Source organism: Protopterus annectens, chromosome 1.part0, assembly GCF_019279795.1.
Source record: "Protopterus annectens isolate FY-2018-M chromosome 1.part0, PAN1.0, whole genome shotgun sequence".
Classification (NCBI taxonomy): domain Eukaryota; kingdom Metazoa; phylum Chordata; order Ceratodontiformes; family Protopteridae; genus Protopterus; species Protopterus annectens.
In genome coordinates, this window is record NC_056725.1 from 4,592,943 (window position 1) to 4,612,972 (window position 20,030).

Genomic DNA, 20,030 nt, shown 5'->3' on the forward strand with positions numbered 1-20,030 from the left:
GCTCAGCAGGGTTCAGACTTCACTTGGTGTTACACTTAGTACTCCTGCAAAAGAGTCACACACACAGCCATAACTGCCTTCCTCTCTCCCTCCCAGTCTCAGGATGGGTCAGCCAGGAGTGGCTGTTCACTTACATCCCTCCCTGAGAGCTCCTACAACCATATGAACCATTAATCCTTCTTGGAACGTCTACACCACGGTCAAAGCTTTATCCTTCTAAGCAACAGAGCTGACCCAAGTCTTGCCAGTTTCAGTCCTATGGACAATGAGGTCAGGGAAGGAACTCTAATCCTAGACATCATGTTAAGATAAATACATATTTCTACCACATACATTAAAGAGTAATCACACACAAATATGTCAATAAACTGAAAAACACATTTATCAACCTATTATTTTGATAAAAAAGGCTGTAAGACAGTTTTTCTGGCCTAGTAATTACTAGTTTGTGGTTCTCTACTAACCTCTGAAGTATCCATTTCTGTGTAATGTTCATAACATCCATCACCGTTTTCGCCACTTGTCCAGTCTCCAAATACAAGGTCTCGCTGTTCCCATAGTAGTGCAGAGGTGTCATTAAACTCTGTAAATTCTTCTTGCTCAGATATATAAATATAAAGGTCCTTGAAAAAACAAAACATAGCAGCTTGAGCCACGTGTAAGTGAATTAAACCATGACCACACTGCAGAGTGCTACCAAAAGTGCTACCACGTGAAGAAATCTACTGGGCCTTGTATTTTAACTGTTCCACGTTTTTACTCATTTAACAACTCATGTAACTGGAATATCCACAAAGACAAAAGCAGACAGAATGCAAAAAGTTGTCAAGATTGGAAAATGCAATCAGTATAGCACTGCATGTCAGACGAGTTTACTTAGTTTATTTGCTTCAAATTTTTGTGGACAAAAATACAAGTTAATTTCCAGGTAACTAAAAATTGTGTAGCAACTTACCATAATTACAGATGTTCATGAGTGGTCACTGTTGCAGTCATACTTACAGGGATCTCTGTGGGCTGATTCCAGTATCCATCCTAACTTTCAGAGCACAGCATCCTTCCTCAATGGTCAGGCTGACAAGCACCTTAGTTCACACGTTTTTCTGTACCTGGTATACATGTGACATCTGCCCACATTATTCTTTGGTTCTTTCTTGCCCCCAAGCAAGGCACAGCCATGCCACTTCAATGGCTACCTAATTACAACTGCAGTCTATAACACAGTATATTTATGCCCTCCCAAGGAAACCTAAACAAGGAGAGGGAGGGCAGGACAACAAGGGTGCAAGTGTGAAGGGGGAAATGGTATATGGTAAATCCCACCCCAGTTCATCATGGTCCCACTATAGTAGAGAGGATAACAAGAGGGAGACAGGACTGCAAGAGTGACCACAACCACACATTTACAATTATGATCAAGTTGATTACAAATGTATACTGTTTTCTCCATGAGGATCACTGTTATAGTCATAAACACAGAGAAAACTTCCAAATCTGGCACTCTTCAGATGGTTGGTTCAACACTCAATGAGGACTGGTGAATGCTCTCCAGCACAGCAGAAGGAAATGTAGCCACTGACCTGGAAATCACACCCAGAGCTATGAGAATGAATACATCAACCAAAAGGTAACTGCTTCTAAAATGCTCAGGGCATGAACACTTTCAGACAGGCAATAAACATTATGGAAGGGGGGCCCAACTTTTTCTTGTAAGACCCTGACTTGTGTCATATAGCAAAACTTCATGTAATATAAGAAACAATCTTTGTTACACCTCCACGGCCTTAGTTGCACTCTTCTGAAAAACTTTTTAAAAGATTTTTAAAAACAAACTTTTAATAAAGATAATGATAAAAACAGCCACAGTCAAACTTTAGCATGGAGAACTATACCAACAGATAAGCGCTTTCAGCAATAGGCCTTCTTCAGATCATGATTTCTTCTGGCTCTCCAGGAAGAAAAAAAAGTTCTTAAAAATCTTTTAAAAAGTTTTTCAGAAGAGTGCAACTAAGTACCAGATGAAAACATACAAACTAGTAAATACAAATACGAGCAGTGCGGCACACAGGTGTCCACAAATTCACTTTTTATTGAGCGCTTTCATCAGCTATTAAGCCAAAGACTTCTTCAGAATAAAATGTACTCCAACAAAAGGAGTTTAAATATACAAGACACATCATATCTTGTGACATCATAAATTAGATAATTAACTCTTATTAAAATTAAAGCAGCAACAACTCTGAAAACCCCAGCATATCATACATAACAAAACTATACCTAAAGTATACCCTTAATAAAACACACTCACTTTAAAACAATTAAATACAGAAAAAAACTTGTATTATTTATGTAAGCGGTTTTAAAATTCAAAAAAGCTTCAAGCAGTAAAAATATATTGTATGCAAACAGGGGATGTACATAGCAACACATTCCCATGTACTACTTTCACATATGAATGTCTGCTTTTAATTTTAGATAACTAGAGATAGATACTGGTTCATTAAGCCCTGGGGGGTAAGTGGCATTGCATCTGAGCTGCCACACAAGTTCCCTGTATTCAAGAAATAAATCAATAGGGCACCACCCTCCCCTTACTGCAAACTTGTTCAAGGGCACTGGATTTAAAATAATGTTCAGGAAATTCAACAATATGTTTAAAGTGCATTCTTGTTGTTATTCTTTCTTATGTCATACAAATGTTGATAAATACACTTATTAAAGCTGTTGATAGTTTTTCCTATATAAAAAAAGTTGACACGTCTCCTGAATAGCACATGTTCTAAGTGTAATTTTCCTACAAATTATTTTTATTTCTATGTAAATTTGCTCCTTCCCTTTCTTTTTTTTTTTTTAAAGAAATTCTTTTATCTCCTTTATAATATTCAATACTTCCAATTACAATTGGCTTCGCTCTTAATTTCCATTCTTTAGTAACTGCTTTTTTGCCAACCAGTGAAAGTAAGGTCTTCCTATGATTAAGCAATTATGATCCTCTACCCCAACTCAAAAGCATCATTCCCTTCATTACAATTTGCTCTTCCAGCATTCTAACAAAGTACTCAATAGGGAATTTTTTTAATTTGTCAGCTCATTACATTACCAAAAATATTTCCAATTACTTTCCATCACACACCCAGCATTTCCTAGCTACCAGAATAAAGTCTGCTTGGGGGATAAATCCCTACGCACACACGTCCATGCAAATATCCTAAACTTGCTGTACTTTCTTGCTCACTTTAAAGTAATACAGATGTCATCCCATTTTTTCATTTGCAAACTACCTTTCCATCCTGTTTTCCCCAATCTTTTCTAATTTCTTCTGACTGATTCTTAATTATGCAAAATTTTATAGGTCTTACTAATTATCCCTTTTTAACAGTTACTTCAGTTCCAGACAACTAAAAACTCTTACAAAACTGGTCTTAAAAACTTTCCACTCCGCATCCCTATCTCTGTCAACACTCTTATCAATCCTGGTAAGGAAAGCAGTCTACAACCTGCAGTCCAAACTTCCATTTAGCCTCATCACACACTATTACTTTTCAAACCTTCATTATTTGCTTGCAATACCTAAATTTCTTTGTTAATATCCTCTAGTAAATTCCAGACCCCTTGTCTGTTTTCTGTACTCCTACTTGTAATCTTCCCTATAAAAATCTCCTTGCTGTACTCCCATGTTGGCTTACTGCTTAGAATGCCATTGTCTGCTGCACAGAAAAGTCCAAGGCTTTCAGAATGTCTGTATTGGAAGGAGCTTGAATCAGACAATTTTTTCAGGTAGAGATATATATGAATTCTTTGGACTGGGGACAAGAACTTTACAACTTTCCTTGGTGCTGTGGAAATCCCAAAAGGCAAATAATTTAACTGATACTCTAGTGCCAGCCCAAGAGAGAATCTCAAATATTTTCTGTGACTTTTCTACACAGGTTTGTTGAGATCAGCATTCTTTAAATCCAGAGTAACTAGTAGGGCATACGATGCAGAACAGGAAAAAACTATGAAGAATAAGAATTCTGAAGTGAAGCAATTAATCTGGACAGGTCTAGAATAAACTTCCAATTTGTTACTTTCCTAGGGACTAGAAAAACCCTTGAATAAAATGTTTTTTTCCAAAAATGTGGCACCATTTCTTATAGGACTCCTGACAAAATAAGGTTTACAGCAATACATTGGCAATAAAGTGTTCCTGGTCTTTTAGAACCTGAGGAACATCTGAGAGGAATGGTTTGGTGTCCACTGCTGCTTATAACCTGAAGTTGTTGTTTCCTGTAATGAAAAAGAAATAGAAAGCTTGCCAGCAACTCTAGAGGAAGGGAAATGTTTTGATTTGTTGTTACTTGACTTTGGCTTGTTTTCTAAAGAAAGGAATTGTTTTTGATGGGTAATTTCGGACATATCTAGGGTACCGGAGAGACAGATGTTGTACCCTTACACTTTAACTCCTTCCCCCAGCTTCTTAAAGAACCTAAACAAGAAATTTCTGTCCACAGAGGCATTCAATAATTAGACCATAACATCTTCAGGTAACAGCTCAAGTCTTAGTCCAATATACCTATGGATTACGCAGCCTGTGGCAGCAGGTCTAGAAGCTGCTTTTGTGCTATCAAATCTACATTTTATTGAATGTTTAGCTTACCTGTGATGCAGAACAAAGTATTTTTAAAGATTAGTTCATGTCTTGATTAGGGATCTCAGCAATTTTCTGAAACACATAGTCTTGTATAGCTAAAAGAAATGTACTCACTGAACTTGATAATTAATAGATCTAAAAGACTGAGCTGCAGATTTATAAACATTTTTACCATATCTGCCTAAGAAGGCTCTGCTGTCTTAATCGTTAGGAGCAGGAACTGGTTTAGCTCCCTTTGACAGAGATAACTGCAGGGTCAACAACAAGCTTTTAATATAGGAATTTATGAGAGTCTCTAAAATCTATCAGTCCTTTTAGGAACTGGAGGTTGAGAGTCAGATGCAAGAGGTGCTAAAAGGCATCTTCCAAGGCTCCAAAGCACAGGGGGTATGGGAACATGTTTGGGAATATTCATGGGAAGGTCACACTAGTGTCAAAAATGCATCTCCCTTGTCACCTGAAATATTCTTTCATCTTAAAAATGGTCTAAGCAAAAGAAATCTCCCATTTGGAGACTCAAAAGACAGAGAATCTTTCATATCTTACTCATAGTCCAAGGCAGATGAGATCTGAAGGCATAATCAAAGCCTTCTGTATCAGAAAAAGACTCATCATCAGATGAAGAATCCATTTTCCTTTTAGATGGAAAAGGAGGAGAAAACATGTGTGCTGGCTGAAAGGCTTGTATAGCGTTCCACATGTCCTAAGCCAAAGCAGACCAGTCATTTTGAAAAGTCTAAGTAATAGATTTTTCAGAAGAAACTTTCATAGGAGGAGATAAACATTTAATTTTCTGCTGCTTTTCCATGGAACATCTGCCTGAGGCTTCTGTACTAAGAACCACATCTCCACTACACCACCCTCAATCTCTTCCCTCACTAGTATTTATTTATTTCATTTGTTTACCGGGAAAGTCAGACTCTGAATGAGCCGATTTTCAGTGGAAGCTTGGGGAGAAACACTCCAGACACATGTCTTTGTAAAGTTAGAGGAAACTGGAGTACCCAGAGAAAACCCACATGAATGCAGGAAGGACATGCAGACTCCACACAGAAGGCACTCCAGCCAAGAAATGAACCGCAGAACCTCTTGCTCTGAGGCGACAACACTACCACTGCACCACTGCGCCATCCAAATTATCAAATGTACAGCCCTTTTGTCCTCCAGAATAACCATTCTGGACTCTAGGGAATTTATTGTTGGATGGGCAATGGGGAAAAGACATAAGGGCGGTAAGTGGCCATGGATGTGCATTTTCCCTGGTTGTAATAACATCCAAAGGGGTAATGTTATAGGGTCTAGGTGAAGAATACTGACAGACCAATGTCTGCAAAAACCTCTCAGTGGGATCCATCTCTGACCTTAAAAATGAAGTAGACAACCAACTAGAGTTGTATATTTCTTTTGGCACCTGATCTCTAGGTTTCCTTTCATTTGAGGGTTGAGTGCTGAAGAAGTTGATGACATAGCATGTACCATGGCACAACCTCTTATACTCCAGATAACAGGTTCATAGGTGTGTACTAAGCTAATGGCCCAGGAGCCTTTACAAGCCTAGCCCATAGGATTACCCTGGCATCATGCCACCAGACCTCAGTTCCCAGTGTCTGTCAAGCAGAGCCACTGGAGTGATCCCTGGGGTGAATTTTCTATTTCTTATCCATTCATCAAGATTTCTCTTGAAGAGGGCCAGTGAAGTGCTCTGACATGTATGGGTAGTTTGTTCCATAGTATGGGCAGTCTCTGGGTTATGAACCTGCCCCTCCAGCATGTTCTGATGATTATGGTAATGAGGTTGAGGTCTCTGGAGCATGTGGTGTGGAGGGATTGGGATTTCTTTAGATGTAGCATTTCTAACAGAGCTGGGTCAGACATGGCTTTGTAAGTCAAGCAGAGATCGCCTCTAAGCAGGCGATATGAGATGGAGAATAGTTGAGTTTTTTTGAGTCTGTCCATATAGGACAAGTGTTTAAGGCCTAGGATACTCTTTGTGAGGTACTTTTGTGGCCTCTCCAGTTGTTGCATGTGTCTAGTGAGGTACTGCCAAATGGGGCATTGTACTAGATGATTGGCCTAATGAGGGAAGAGTAGAGGGAGACAATGACCTCTTTTTTCCTAGATGTAAAACCCTTAGTAATGAGATGTGCCACATAGAAGGACTTTCTGGCCACATTGGCAATGTGGTGGTCAAAAGAGAGGCTGCTGTCAACCTGTGTTCCCAGATCTCTTATAACGCCTTCTGTGTTCAGTGGACTACCATCGATGTAGTAAATCATGGGAACTGGGTTTTGCCCAAAGGGGAGGACGACACACTTTTTGGCACTGAGCTTAAGACCATGGTTCTAACACCAGTCATTGATCTCAGTGAGGCCTTTTCTGTATTCGTGTTGGCCTGGAGTTCCGAGAAGTAGATACCAAACAGGAGAGGACCAAGGACCGAACCGTGTGGGACTCCACTCGTGACTGGTTAATTGTGTGACTTGGAGTCAGCTACTTTCACACTGTGGGTTCTATCTGTGAGTCACTTTGTAACCCACCTAGTGATACAGGGGTTGATGCCTAGCGTAGAGAGTTTTTCTATGATTCCTGAGTGGGGAATGGTATCAAAGCCCTTGGCCAGATAAAGGTAGGCTGTATGAACCATCTTGCCTTCATCTACAGCTCTGGTGATGAACTCAAGTCAACCAGGTTGAGCAGGCATGATCTACCCTTCACAAAACCAAACTGTGTGGGATCCAGACTTTGGGGATTCCCTATATCCTTGTTTATTACGTTCATGATGATGCGTTCCATAGCTTTGCATATCAGACTCTTCAGGCTAATGGGACGATAGTTCCCAGGGTCTGTAGTCGCTCCTCCTTTGTGGAGAGGGATGACTGTAGCAGTGCGCCATTCGGTAGGGACAAAGCCTGAGGTGAGGCTGTGACTGAACAGGGCACACAGATGAGGTGCCAGTTCACTCTATAGTTCAAGCTGTACTCCTGGCCTTAGACAGTGCTGTTTTAAACTGTGCAGCAGTAATACTGGATGCCTGGAAATCTACTGGTATTGCAATTGGTCATTTGGGGGGGGGGGGGATAAAGTTGGCACCGAATCTGTCGGCTCTGTATAGGAGATACCATTGTGCAGCAGTTCAGAGCAAATCTGGGTATTGCCATGGAGATTCTTTACATAACTATAGAAGGCCTTGTGGTTGTCTTTACTATCTGCTGCAATTCTGTTTTCATAGCTAGCTTTACAGAATTTGATGAGGGATCTCAACTTTTTGTTGAGGCTGATAAAGTTTTTCCAGTCTTGGGCCTTCACCTTAATCCACATCAGTTTCCTCCTCCTGTTGTAGAGTTTGTTTATGGCAGGGAATCACCAGATTGACTTCCTTATTTTTTTTTGGAGGAGAGCATCTTTGTTCTATTGGGTATGGCGAGATCCATGCATTTCTGCACATGTTCGTACAGTGCATTGGTGTATGATTCGGCAGTCATGCAACTAGTCTCCATTTGCATGGGTGCCGTGAAGTTACCCACCTCTGTTTTTAGGAGCCCAAAGTTAGCTTTGGAAAAGTTTTTCATGGTGGTTACCTTTGTGGGAGGGGGGGTAGGGATGTGGATTTCCAAGGTGATTAGTTTGTGGTCGGATCTAACCAGGGAGGAGTTGACTATTGGTGTAGAGTAATGATCACCCATGTTAGTAATGACCAGGTCAAGGATGTTGCTACCTCTAGTGGGGGTAAAATCGAGCTGGTCCAGGGCACTGAAATTAATGAATTCCAGGACACGTTGGGCAAGTGTATTGGTACACGAGTAGTTTTCCCAGTTAATGGATGGGTAGTTGAAGTTGCCCAGTATGAGAGTGTTAGGTTGGACCCTAATATTCTCCAGGGTGCTTAGGAAAGTGAAGTGCGAGTCTTGAGACATGGTTGGGGACCTATAGCAGTCTATGACCTGAATCGCTGTCTTACAAATGTTAGCTGCACCTGAAGTATCTCTGATGCATTATGTTGGGCTACCAGTCTGGAGGTATGCATATCCTTTATGAATATGGAAACACCACCGCCTTTGGAGCTTCAGTCAAAGTTCTGGGGCCGAAACATGTGGGATGAGTTATAGTCTGGTAGTGTAGGGGTGCCTTCTACTGCCTAGAACCAGGTTTCTGTTACAGCACAAATGTCTATGTTCTCCATTTTAAGGAGTGCTTCAAGCAAGTGCATTTTGAGATTTAGACTTCTAGCGTTGAGCAGCATGACCCTCAGACTGCATTTGTTTATAGCTGTTACAGTGATAATTTGGTCTTTCGAACACCGCCTAAAAAATGCACTATAGATGTGGCAAGAGCCTTGGCCAGTATCTGGAAGCCCAGGGGTGACAGATTCAGGCCATCCCTGGCAAAGTATTGAGATCTGTCAATCATGTCATCCAAGGCAGACAGATACTGGATCCCCTTAGAATGACACCAGAAACTTAGCCAATTGTTGAAATCAATCATTTGCTGCTTGTACTGTGGTATCATTCTGAGTGATGGTAGGATGCTGCACAGGGCTAGGGTCATACCTGCCTGGGCTACATAAAAGGAGAGCTCCTCCAAGTCTCTTTTCATGTAGTCCAGGGAGGTATGTCTAAGATCATTCACACCCATATGTGCAAAGACAGAGTCATATTTGTACCTGTTGAGGGACCTGAGTGCATGCTTTATGTGGTGGATCCTGGCACCTGACATGCAGCTATTACTTTCTCCTTATTCAACCTAGTGAGTGGGACATCAGTGTGCCTCACTATCGAGTCACCTATGACTAGTGTGTTGGGCATGCTGTTTTGCCTTAGGGTCTTTGCTTGAGTGGCACACCGTTTAGGAGAGTTGCGTGTCTTGTGATTAGTGTTGTGTTGTGGTGTTCAAGTGTATTTCTGCCTTGGAGGTCTTTGCTGTTTGGGTAGATTTTTGACAGCCTCCACGAAGGTGGGTGTGTGGTTTGTGTTTTTATATGAAGGCAGTGCTGGTGTGTGTTCTGGAGGGCTGTGTGTTCCATGTGGTGTGGTGCAAGTGTTGACCTTCTCCTCTTGATCAGCTATTCCAGTTTTGACTGGAGAATGCGTGGCTTCCAATTTGGATATACAAGTGCATCTCTCAAGTCTGAGTGTTGGGAGGTAAGAGGAGAGGGTTGTCAGTGTACATGAGGCAGTTGCTACATTGCCTCATGATGCCCAAGTTCACCAGGTTAATAGGAGAAAGCACAGGGAACCGACCTTTAGACATGACTGGAGGGGTGGGCATTAATAATAAGTAGAATGTTTAGAGCTCGTAGCACTTTTGTGAGCTACAATAATTGCTACAAGAAGTCTGGTAAAGTGCTAGACTAAAACTAGTAAAAGTGCAGGACAGGAGAGAACTAGCAGTGCTTACCACTCCCACTGATAAGCTAGAAGGCTTCCCTCCAACACAGAAAGGCTTAGGGGGGCTCAGAAGCTTAATGGTTGTATGCCCTAAAATGGGAGACTTCCCAGATGGCTGCACATTGATTAACAGGTTGATTTGAGCTCTTCCAATGTGAAAACAGAAATTGAGAAAACAGGAGTCAGTAAAACTGTGCAGGTTTGGGTAAATTTTAGTCACTGGTTAGTAACTACACTGCCTTAATTCCAGCAAAGGAGAACATGGGAGAAAATCAACAAGAAAAGGAGAAAAGAAAACACAGAGCGGGAAGAGGGAAGAATTAAGCAGGCATTCATAAAAAAACACTTAAAGCTTCAGTTTTAATACAGGAGATGGTTCCCAGTAATTTAGAGGAATAATAAATCAAATGCACTCAGATGCACTTAAAATAAATGACACAATGAAGGGATACATTAACTCAAACAAAAAGCCTAGCCAAGACAGAAGAAGAACTATTCAGAATAACTGATAAAAATGGCAAAAGTCAGACAATGAAAAGAAAAAGTTCGCTGAATATCAGTATTCTCAAGAACAGATATTCAATCAAGAGTTAGAAGCCCGCACACGGAAAGAAAACCTGAGATTCTCTGCCGTACTGGAGAAAGTAGAAGGAACAGACGATCATTTTATGAAAGTACAAACAAGCAACTGGACTGGTGTTTCACAGGATTTGTCAACTGAAAGGGCACATTGTTTGTATGCAGCCAAGACCTACATTAATAAAGATGCAGTCATACCAGCAGGAAGAAGTACTTCTGGAAACTGTCAGAAAATCAGAGTATTAAAACTGGAGACAAGAGTGTTTATGGAAAATGATTACTCACTGTACGCCAAGTAGAAGAGAAGCAAGTTTATCCCAGCCAATCAAGGAGGAACATCGAGACTTAAGTGCAAGAATCAAGCGTATCAAGCTGTCTTCAGAATAGTTTTCCTGGAGGATCGAAGACTTTTTTATACAAACCAGGCTACGGGGGAAATGAAAAAAGTTTACACAACGAAGAGCGAGACAGCAAGCAGAAAAGAACTCTACTTTTCATTCTTCTGACAACAAAGCCCATAGTGAGACTGACAATGAATCACTGCTTGAGAGACAGACAGAGGGTTCAGGAGCTGCCTTGAAGAATCAGAAGTTCCATGAACTTGAACAAGAGACTGGTGTTGGGAGACTGAGATGATCAAGAGGAAGACCAGCAAAACTGAAATTAGTGAATAAATGGCAGACTATAAAGCATTAATTCCACTGGATAAAGTAGTAGATATGAAATATGGCTTTGCAAGAAAAAGTACTCAAGAAAGACTGCAATTTTGTTGACTTCGTTCATATGTACTGTAACGCATATACCCCAGTTTATATCACTAATGTTTAGTAGGATGCTTAAGGTAATGAAGTAACTAAGAAAAACAGTTTCTTATTAGAACATGCATACAAAGTTCATGATGTAAACTGTATGGTATGTTTATTACAGTGTGCAGTCAAATGTAAATGTGAGGTACATTGAGTCATCAGTGACCGCTGTATATGTTAAGGAACCTAATGCAAATAAGTACTTATTTTTAGTTAAAAGACGTACAGGCTTTATACTGTAACAAGATCAAGTCTGGACAGAACAAATGTGTTCTTGGGCAGCTGGGATGGGGTGTAAAAATGTATTGATACATGTAGAATTATGACAGTAATTTCCTGTTTTTACAGGGGTCGATGTCTAGATTAATGTCCCTGGTTTACAATAAGGCAGTTTGATGAAAGGTATGGAAACGGTGAGTTTCTTGCATCTAGCAATTATATTTGCGTGTTTTTTTATCATTAGCAAATTCTCTCAGTGACAGACAAGAATTGCAGGTGCAAAAAAAAATATTTTGCGAGTCCTGAGGACTCTTTCTCAAAGCAATGTAACAGTTACAGGTACAGTGGCAAACAGGTTCGTGCAAAATAAAAAGTTTGAAACTGTAGGAAGTGAATAAGGAGCATTTGCCTCACCAGTAGCCTTACTATTTTAATACATTTAACAGAAGAGTGCACATTTAGCTTATGAATTTAAAGGTAGCCAGTATCCTTTTTCTTAGGGCTAAATGTTAATGTTTACGGATAGCATGCAGGTTGTTTTTCACATCTGGGAGGGGAACACAGTTAAAAGGACAGAGAGCAATCAATCCAAGTGGGAATACAGGGTGTAAACAAAAGTTAAGTACTTACTATAACACTAGATCTGTGATGTCTTCTGTCCATCTCAACAATTAGATATATTGGGTCTGATTTCAGCACTTTAGACTTTCAGCTCCAAGGCTCATGCACCTCCCCTTCCTATAATGCACGGCTACCCTGCCAGTCCTTTGGATAGAATTTTCCCCACACAACAAGATATCTCAGCCCCTAAGTGACAACCCTTAACTATCAGGTGCAAACCAGAGGACTGATAAACAGGCAACTCTCTAGGTAAGATCAGTGTGGTCCAACAAGAATCAGAGAGAGAAGTGACAGTGTGGTAGTGAGATAATTGGGGGTAAAACCTGAGATGGACAGAAGAGAATATGGCACTATTGTTGTGGTAATTACATAATTTCAAATCCAATGTCATCTTTTCTGTCTGCCTCAACAATTGAGACAGAATCCTCAGCTACATGAAGTCTGGGAGGTACTATGGAAGGATCTTCCACAGAATGGTGGAACTAAAGGAGACCCTTGATCTAGATTTCTGATCCAAGTTTATAATGTGAAATCAAGGTATGAACTGTAGACCATATAGTGGCTGCACAAACATCACCAACAGAAGCACCACTCAAGAAAGCAGTAAATGCAGCAAATTCTGTAATAGAGTGTACTTTTGGTTTGGAGGGTAAGGACAGTCTTCTAGACTTATAAACACAAGCTATACATTTGGGAAGCCAGTTGGACAAAATAACCTCAGAAACTCTGGAGCCCAACTTGGACTTGGAGAATGAGACAAAGAGTTGATCACACTTTCGAAAGTCTTCTGTGTGAAGTAAGCAGAAAGTACATTTGTGTACACTTACCATAAATGTAGATGTTTGAGTGTATTCACTGTTGCAGTCATCACACTTGGGTTATCCTGCCAAAGGTAGCCCTCAGTCGGACCGAATAACAGAGGCTTAGTATTTCTGAGTCAGTTGATGTCACTCCAGGACTGACGTCAGGTTGTCAGTGGTATAAAATCAGGCAGCTGACACCATTACATCAGTTTTTCTTGCCCCAGCTGTCAGGGGCCCCCACATAGGGAGCTAGGGTTATGGTGGAAGAACACCACCAGTAGAAAGTAAAGTAAACACCAAAAATTCCCTGTAAGGAGAGAGAGAGAGAGAGAGAGAGAGAAGGGGGGTGAAGGGTGGAAAACCAGGACTGCAATAGCGAACACACTCAAACATCACAATTATGGTAAGTGTACAATACTGTCCTATGTTTTTCATGTTTCACTGTTGCAGTCATCACACTTGGGTTGATTTTCAAAGCTGAAGAAAATGGTGGAGGCAGTCAAGAAGACTGGGGGCTGGCTAGGATGCCCTGCAAGACTGCAGTTGCAAAACCTGCCCTGGATTTGGAGAAGATAGGCAGGTGGTAATGCTTGGTGAAGGTATGAACAGAAGTCCATGTTGCAGCCTCCAGGATGTCCCCTAGTGGGGACCCCTCTGAGAAAAACTGCAGAGGTGGAGGTTGCCATGGTGGAATGCATCCTGACCCCCTTTGGGAGTGGTTTCCCATGCTGCTTGTAGCAGAAATAGATGCAGTGTGCTATCCATTTGGAGACTGTTTGGATATGGCCTTGCCCTCTGCCCCTGCTGCGAAGCTGACTAGCAACTGGTAATTTTTTCTAAACGATTTAGTCCTATCCAGACAGAATCGGAGCTGTCTGTGCACATCTACAGAGTGCAGAATCCTTTCCCCCTTGTTTTGTGAGTTAGGGAAAAAGGTGGGCAAATGAATGGATTGGCTGAGAGCCACACTGGACACCACTTTAGGCATGAAGGATGGGTTAAGTCCTGAGGGAGACCCTTATCAGCATGGAAAATGATGAAGGGTTCTACAGCCATGAGGGCTTGTAGCTCAAACTCTTCTAGTGGAAGTGATGCCCAGAAGCAGGGCTGTTCTCCAAGAGAGGAATTTTAACTCTGCTGAAGCTGCAGGCTCAAGGGGGGGGGGCAGTGTGAGCTTTTCCAACACATAGTTAAGGTCCCAAGCTGAGGTAGGAGCTCTTCTGGGTGGCCTTAGTTGTTAGCCCCTCTTAGGAATTGTTTGATGAGAGGGTGTGAAAAGACAGGTGGCTCTGTGCTGTAATGAGCAGAGATGGCAGAGGCATGAATTTTAATAGAATACAAGGATAGACCCCTGTATAGTAGATCTGCTAGGTAATCCAGAATGAGAGGTAGGGAGGACTGTGCTGTTTTGGCTCCCTTAGCCTGGATCCAGGTGTAAAACCTTTTCCACTTGACAGCAGAGGATTTTCTAGTGCTGTGGCGTCTGGCCTCACGTATAACATTCAGGACTTGTTTGCTTAGGCTGGCAACTGGAGAAGAGGTTAGGGAATAAGCCAGGCTGCCAGGTACAAGGTCTGCAATTGTGGATGCATGAATTCTCCATTCTTCTGGATCAGGAGTGTTGGGATCTGAGGTAGGTGGCAGGGGTGACAGGCTGTGCAGCAGTAGGTACCAGTGCTGGGGTGGCCAGTCTGAGGCAATCAAGATTACCCTTGTTTTTTTCCTCCTTTATTTTGAGAAGTACCCTTGAAATGAATGGCAGAGGGGGAAAGCATAGATCAAGAGGTTTACCCATTGGAAGGATAGAGCATCCACTTTCCAGGCCTTGCTGTGAGGTTCCCTGGTGCAGAATTTGATGAGCTGATGATTGGAGTGGGAGGCAAAGAGGTCCACCTTTGGGGTGCCCCATGTCTGTGTTATAAGGCTGAAGGTTCTGTGGTCTAGCTGCCACTCGTGTGGCTCTAGCAGGTTTCTGCTTAAGTTGTCTGCCAGAGGGTTTAGGGAGCCTGGCAGCAATTGTGGTACCAAGTGTATGTGCATGGCTGAGGCCGTGTGCCAAAGGGTCATGGCAAGCCTGCAGAGAGGATAAGAGTGAGTCTTCTCTCCTTGCTTGTTGATATACAACATCACTGTGGTGTTATCTGTTTTGATCACTAGAGGACCCGGGGAGAGTAGGGGGTCTGAAAGCAGTCACGGGGTGCTGAACAGCTAGCATCTCTTTTTGGTTGACATGCAGATGTATTTGATTTGGGCTCCAATGGCCCTGAATGCACCTGTTATCCAGTTGTGCACCCCAGGCATAGTCTGATGTGTCTGTGATGAGGGTCTGGGTGGCGTGGTATTGTGAGAAGGGAAGTCCCTTGTTGTGGTTGCATGCTACTACCCACCAAAGAAAATCTTTCCTTAGACAGGGTATCACAGGTATGATAGTTTCCAGGTCTTGAGAGTGTTGACACCAAAGACTTTTTAGGTACCACTGTAGTTTTCTCATATGCAGTCTGGCATATGGAATGAGCAGAATGCAAGAGGCCATGAACCCTAGAGCTTGCAGTATTTTCCTTGCGGACAACTGGGTTCTGGTGGATAGTTGAGAGAAGTAGCCTGTCAGGTAGGCTTGTTTTTCTGAAGTAAGGCATGCCCATCTGGGATGCTGTGTCCAGGCTTGCTCCCAGGAATAAATTTTTTTTGTGTGGGGACTAGTTTGATTTCTTTTCATTGATAGTATACCCCAGGGAGGTCAGTAGGTCCTTTATAGAGGTCAGGTGCTGTAACAGCTTTTCCTGACTGTCTGCCGGATTCAGGCAGACAGCTTTTCCTGACTGATTCAGGCAATCATCTAAGTAGGGGTAAATTTGAATATTTCTTTGTCTGCAAAAGCAACGGCTGGAGCCAGGCATTTTGTGAAAACTCTGGGAGCAGTGGAAAAGATAAAGGGAAGCTCAGAGAACTGAAAGTGCATAGATCTTGCCCTGAAACATAGATATTTCCTGCAAGATTCCCTGACTGGGATGTGTAGATAGGCCTCTTTTAGGTCTAGGGTGGCTAACTAAGCATCCTTGGAAAGCATAGGAAGAAGCTGCTGGAGGGTGAGCATTTTGAATTTTGGTATCACCAGAAAGGTGTTTAGAATGGATAGATAGAGGACTGGGCGTCAGATGCCCTCTTTTCTGGGTACCAGGAAGAGTCTAGAATAGAAACCTTGGCCTATCTGGTCTGCAGGAACATGTTGTATTGCCCTCATGGAAAGCAGGGAATGAACTTGCTTTTTGGCCTTTGCCCACTGGTTTGGAGGAAGATTGGTGAACTCTTTTGGGGTTGGCAGAGTGTGGAAATAAAATTTGTAACCCTAGGACACTATGTTGAGAACCCATTGGTCGTTGGTAATGGGTCTATATTATAATCTCGACTGTTTAAAAGTTCGAATGCATAAAGATCGAACTTTATGCATCGAACTCTTAAACAATTGAAATTAAATAAAAATATCCCTACAAGAAAAAAAAATAAATTAACAAGTGTAGGCAGCGGAGCAAGTGCCCCTGCACCTCCCCACTCCCCGCTATTTAAATATACGAACTCCAAGAATGCACTACATTGAAGTAAATGGAAATCTCCCCCTAAGGAGAATTTCTGTTTAAACATTCGATGCAGTGCGCTTTCGGTAATCTCGTGTCGACAATATCGTATTAGATATTGTCAAACTTCTAGATTATAATATAGACCCGTTGGTAATACAGGCCCAGTTGTTTGCATGGAAGGAGAGTTTTCCTCCTAGGGGCACAAGCAGGTGGGCAGAAAAAAGGAGTGGAAATGTAAGGTCATTGTGAGTGCTTACCATAAAGGGGGGTGGCTTAGCACTCCCTGTTTTTGAAGAGGAGGAACTCCATTGCTTAGATCTCTGCAATCCCTGGGACTGCTGTTTGGGGGGTCTGCTTCCCCTGGGTCTTGGCGGAGCTGGCCTGTAGGGGGCCAGAAAGGAGCAGTGCTTGGAAGGGCAATGCCTACTGGCCAAAGTGGTTAGAAAAACATTTTATATAGCCCACCTAATCATGAAGGGATTCACATCTAGATCAGGGGAGGTCATTGTGCCTCTTTACTCATCCCTCATCAGGCCCATAATTGAGTACAATGCCCCTTTTGGGATATACCTTACCAGACATCTGCAGCAACTGGAAAGACCCCAAAAGTACCTCACCAAGAGGATCAAAGGGCTCAAACAGATGCCATATGCTGCCCGGTTAAAGAAACTCCAGCTCTACTCAGTGGCATACCGCCTGCTCAGAGGCGATCTGTGCCTGACGTATAAAGCCATGTCCAACCCAGAATTAATGGACATGCTGCACCTCAGAAAATCCAAATCCCATTGAGCTACGCGCTCGAGAGACTTGAACCTCAGCACTGAAATAAATAGGACATGCTGGAGGGACAGATTCATAACCCAGAGGCTCCCTTCACTCTGGAATAAAATCCCAGTCCAGGTTAGGCAGAGTCCCTCATTGACTCTCTTCAAGAGGAATCTTGATGAGTGGATGGGGGATCGTAGGTTTACCCCAGGTATCACTTCTGTGTCACTGTTAGACAGAGGCACAGTATACTAACCTCGAAAAAGGGCATAGCAAAATTAATTTAAAATGGGTGGCAAAAGCCAAACACACTCTGGCTAGGCTTATAAATGCCCTAGGGCAGATAGCCTAATATGAACCTATGAACCTTGGAGGCTGGACTTGTAAAAAGTCTTTAACTGTCTGCATAGGTTTGGCGTTTTCTTCCGTCTTTTTGAAGACCTCTTCTGCCTTGGTGCCCAACAAACTGGTCTGTATTCAATTGTGCATCCAATAATTTTGATTTGACATGGTTTGGCAAGGTCTGTTCCTTAAGCCAAGCATGCCTTCTAAGGACAGAACCAGTGACTGCTGCCCTGCAAGATGCTTCTAGGGCGTCAAAGCCACATTGCAAGGTGTGCTTAGTAACTTGGTTTGCACAAGTTCTTGTAAATCTTTACTTTCTGCACAAGCAGGAAAGGAAGATATTTTTTGTTTGAGGAGTTCCATGGCATGCTGCTGATATTTCAGTATGCGGAACTGACAATTTAGTGCTCTAATAGCAAGAGTTACGGAGGTGTATACTTTTTTTACCCCATCTGCCTAAAGTCTGGGAATCCCTGACTGAGGAGGTGGAATACTTAGCTGAGGTTGCTTTAATTCCTTCAGGTCCTTGGGAGATGATCTCTGGGTCAGCAGTTGGATTTTTGAAAAGAAAACTGTGAGAGTTAGGGACTCTGTAGTACCTGTCAGGTTTCCTGGGAGCAGGAGGAAGGGTGTCAGGAGTCAAATTGGATTCCATAAAAACATCATCCACAGCATCCAGGACAGGAGGAATGGCTAAAGGTCTTTGCTGTGGTAAATCTAAAAATTCCCAGAGTCTCTTTTTGTAGTGAGGATAGTCCTGACATTTCCACTGGAAATGCTCTCAAAGTATGTAGGGTTTCATCAAATGAAAATCCTCGGTTGGAGAGGCAGAAGGAATGAATTCCTCTGCATCAGAATCCTCATAAACAGAGAGAGGTTGCATGTCTTCAGATACAGAAACCTCAGTCATTGGACTCTTGTTCAGATAAAACTACTGAGGACAAGTCTCTTTTTCTTTTGGAAGGGGTAGCCTGGCTCCCCCTAATAAGCATAATACGGTCTTTCGCCATTTTAAGCATTTGAGATTGAGGCATGGAAGCAGGTGCCTAAGCTTGGGTCATCGTTTTTTTAGGTGTAGTTCGTACCCTGAGCCTTAGAAACTCGGTAGTTTTAGAAAGAACTGAAGACGTGAAAGAAGTCGGTTTGTGTCGAGTATCGGTAGTACGAAGAACTTCCTCGGAAGCCGGTGCCTGCTCAACGGCTCCAGACCCATCCAAGGTAGAGACATCCACAGGATCCTTAGTCGAAGAAGAGTCTCGTGGCATACCGGACTCCAAATGGGTCTCGGTAGTAGCCTACGAATCCAAAGAAGGGGGCATCAGGGGCGGCGAAAGCACCTCACTGAGGACCGGAGAACTGATGACTAGCTTAATAGAAGCGTTGTCGGCAGTTTTGGACCTGTGCAGTCTCTGTCTTTATCCTTACTTTTTTTGGAAGATCAGTAGTCGGATGGCCTAATGAAGCCATATCGGAATAGGAGGACTGAGAGCGAAAATATTTAGCTACAATAAGGGCCCGACAATGTATAGTTCTGGCATTGAACAAAGCACAAAAGCAACAGCGAGGGACGTCGTGGTCTGGGCCTAAATAGGTGACACAGTAAGAATGGAAGCCTCGGTGTGGTATTTGCTTTCCACAGGCAAGACAATTGTTAACTTTTTCTGACATCGGTTAGAGCAAGAAAAAAGGATCTCCAATGGGGTACTTAGCTTTAGAAGACTTCAATTTGGAAATGAAAACTCAGGTAGCAGCCGACCGGCACTTGTGTGAACTGCTTCTGCTTCGGGCTCCTTGGCAAGAAAGACTGATGTAATGGCGAGGGCTGCCTGATTTTATACCACTGACGACCTGATGTCAGTCCTGGAGTGACAGCAACCAACACAGAAATACTAAGCCTCTGGTTTTTGTGTCAACTGAGGGCTACCCCTAGCAGGATAACCCAACTGCAATGACTGCAACAGTGAAACACTAAGAACATGTGCAACTGATGATGAATGTCCAGAGAATCCAATTGATATTCCTCTTTGCTAGAAAAATTCGAAAAAAGACCAGCAAATAGATAGTCTGGTTCAAGGAAGATGCTGAGGCCACTTTGGGCAGAAAATCTTGATTAGTCCTGCTAGAGATATGCTGTCTTCATAAAAGATAAGATAACGAGGCTTAAGCGACTGTGCTTACAATTCTGAAATTCTCCTAGCAGATGCAAAATCTAGTAGGGTTAATGACCATTGTGCAGAAAGGAGCCACTGCAGGATTCTCATGTGTAGTCTCGCCAGTGGTACTAACGTAAGGGCAGCTGC

The 20,030-nt window shown here is 42.5% G+C and overlaps 1 protein-coding gene across 4 annotated transcripts in view; it reads right to left on the bottom strand.

The window, feature by feature from the left end:
- Nucleotides 1-20,030, bottom strand: part of CLPTM1 (CLPTM1 regulator of GABA type A receptor forward trafficking) — a 1,743,979-nt gene that overhangs the window by 1,345,731 nt on the left and 378,218 nt on the right. For all 4 annotated transcript variants that reach the window (XM_044078057.1, XM_044077978.1, XM_044078148.1 and 1 more), the window contains one exon: nt 465-623. In XM_044078057.1, coding sequence (XP_043933992.1) covers nt 465-623 — 159 coding nt within the window. The remainder of the gene's footprint in view (nt 1-464; nt 624-20,030) is intronic.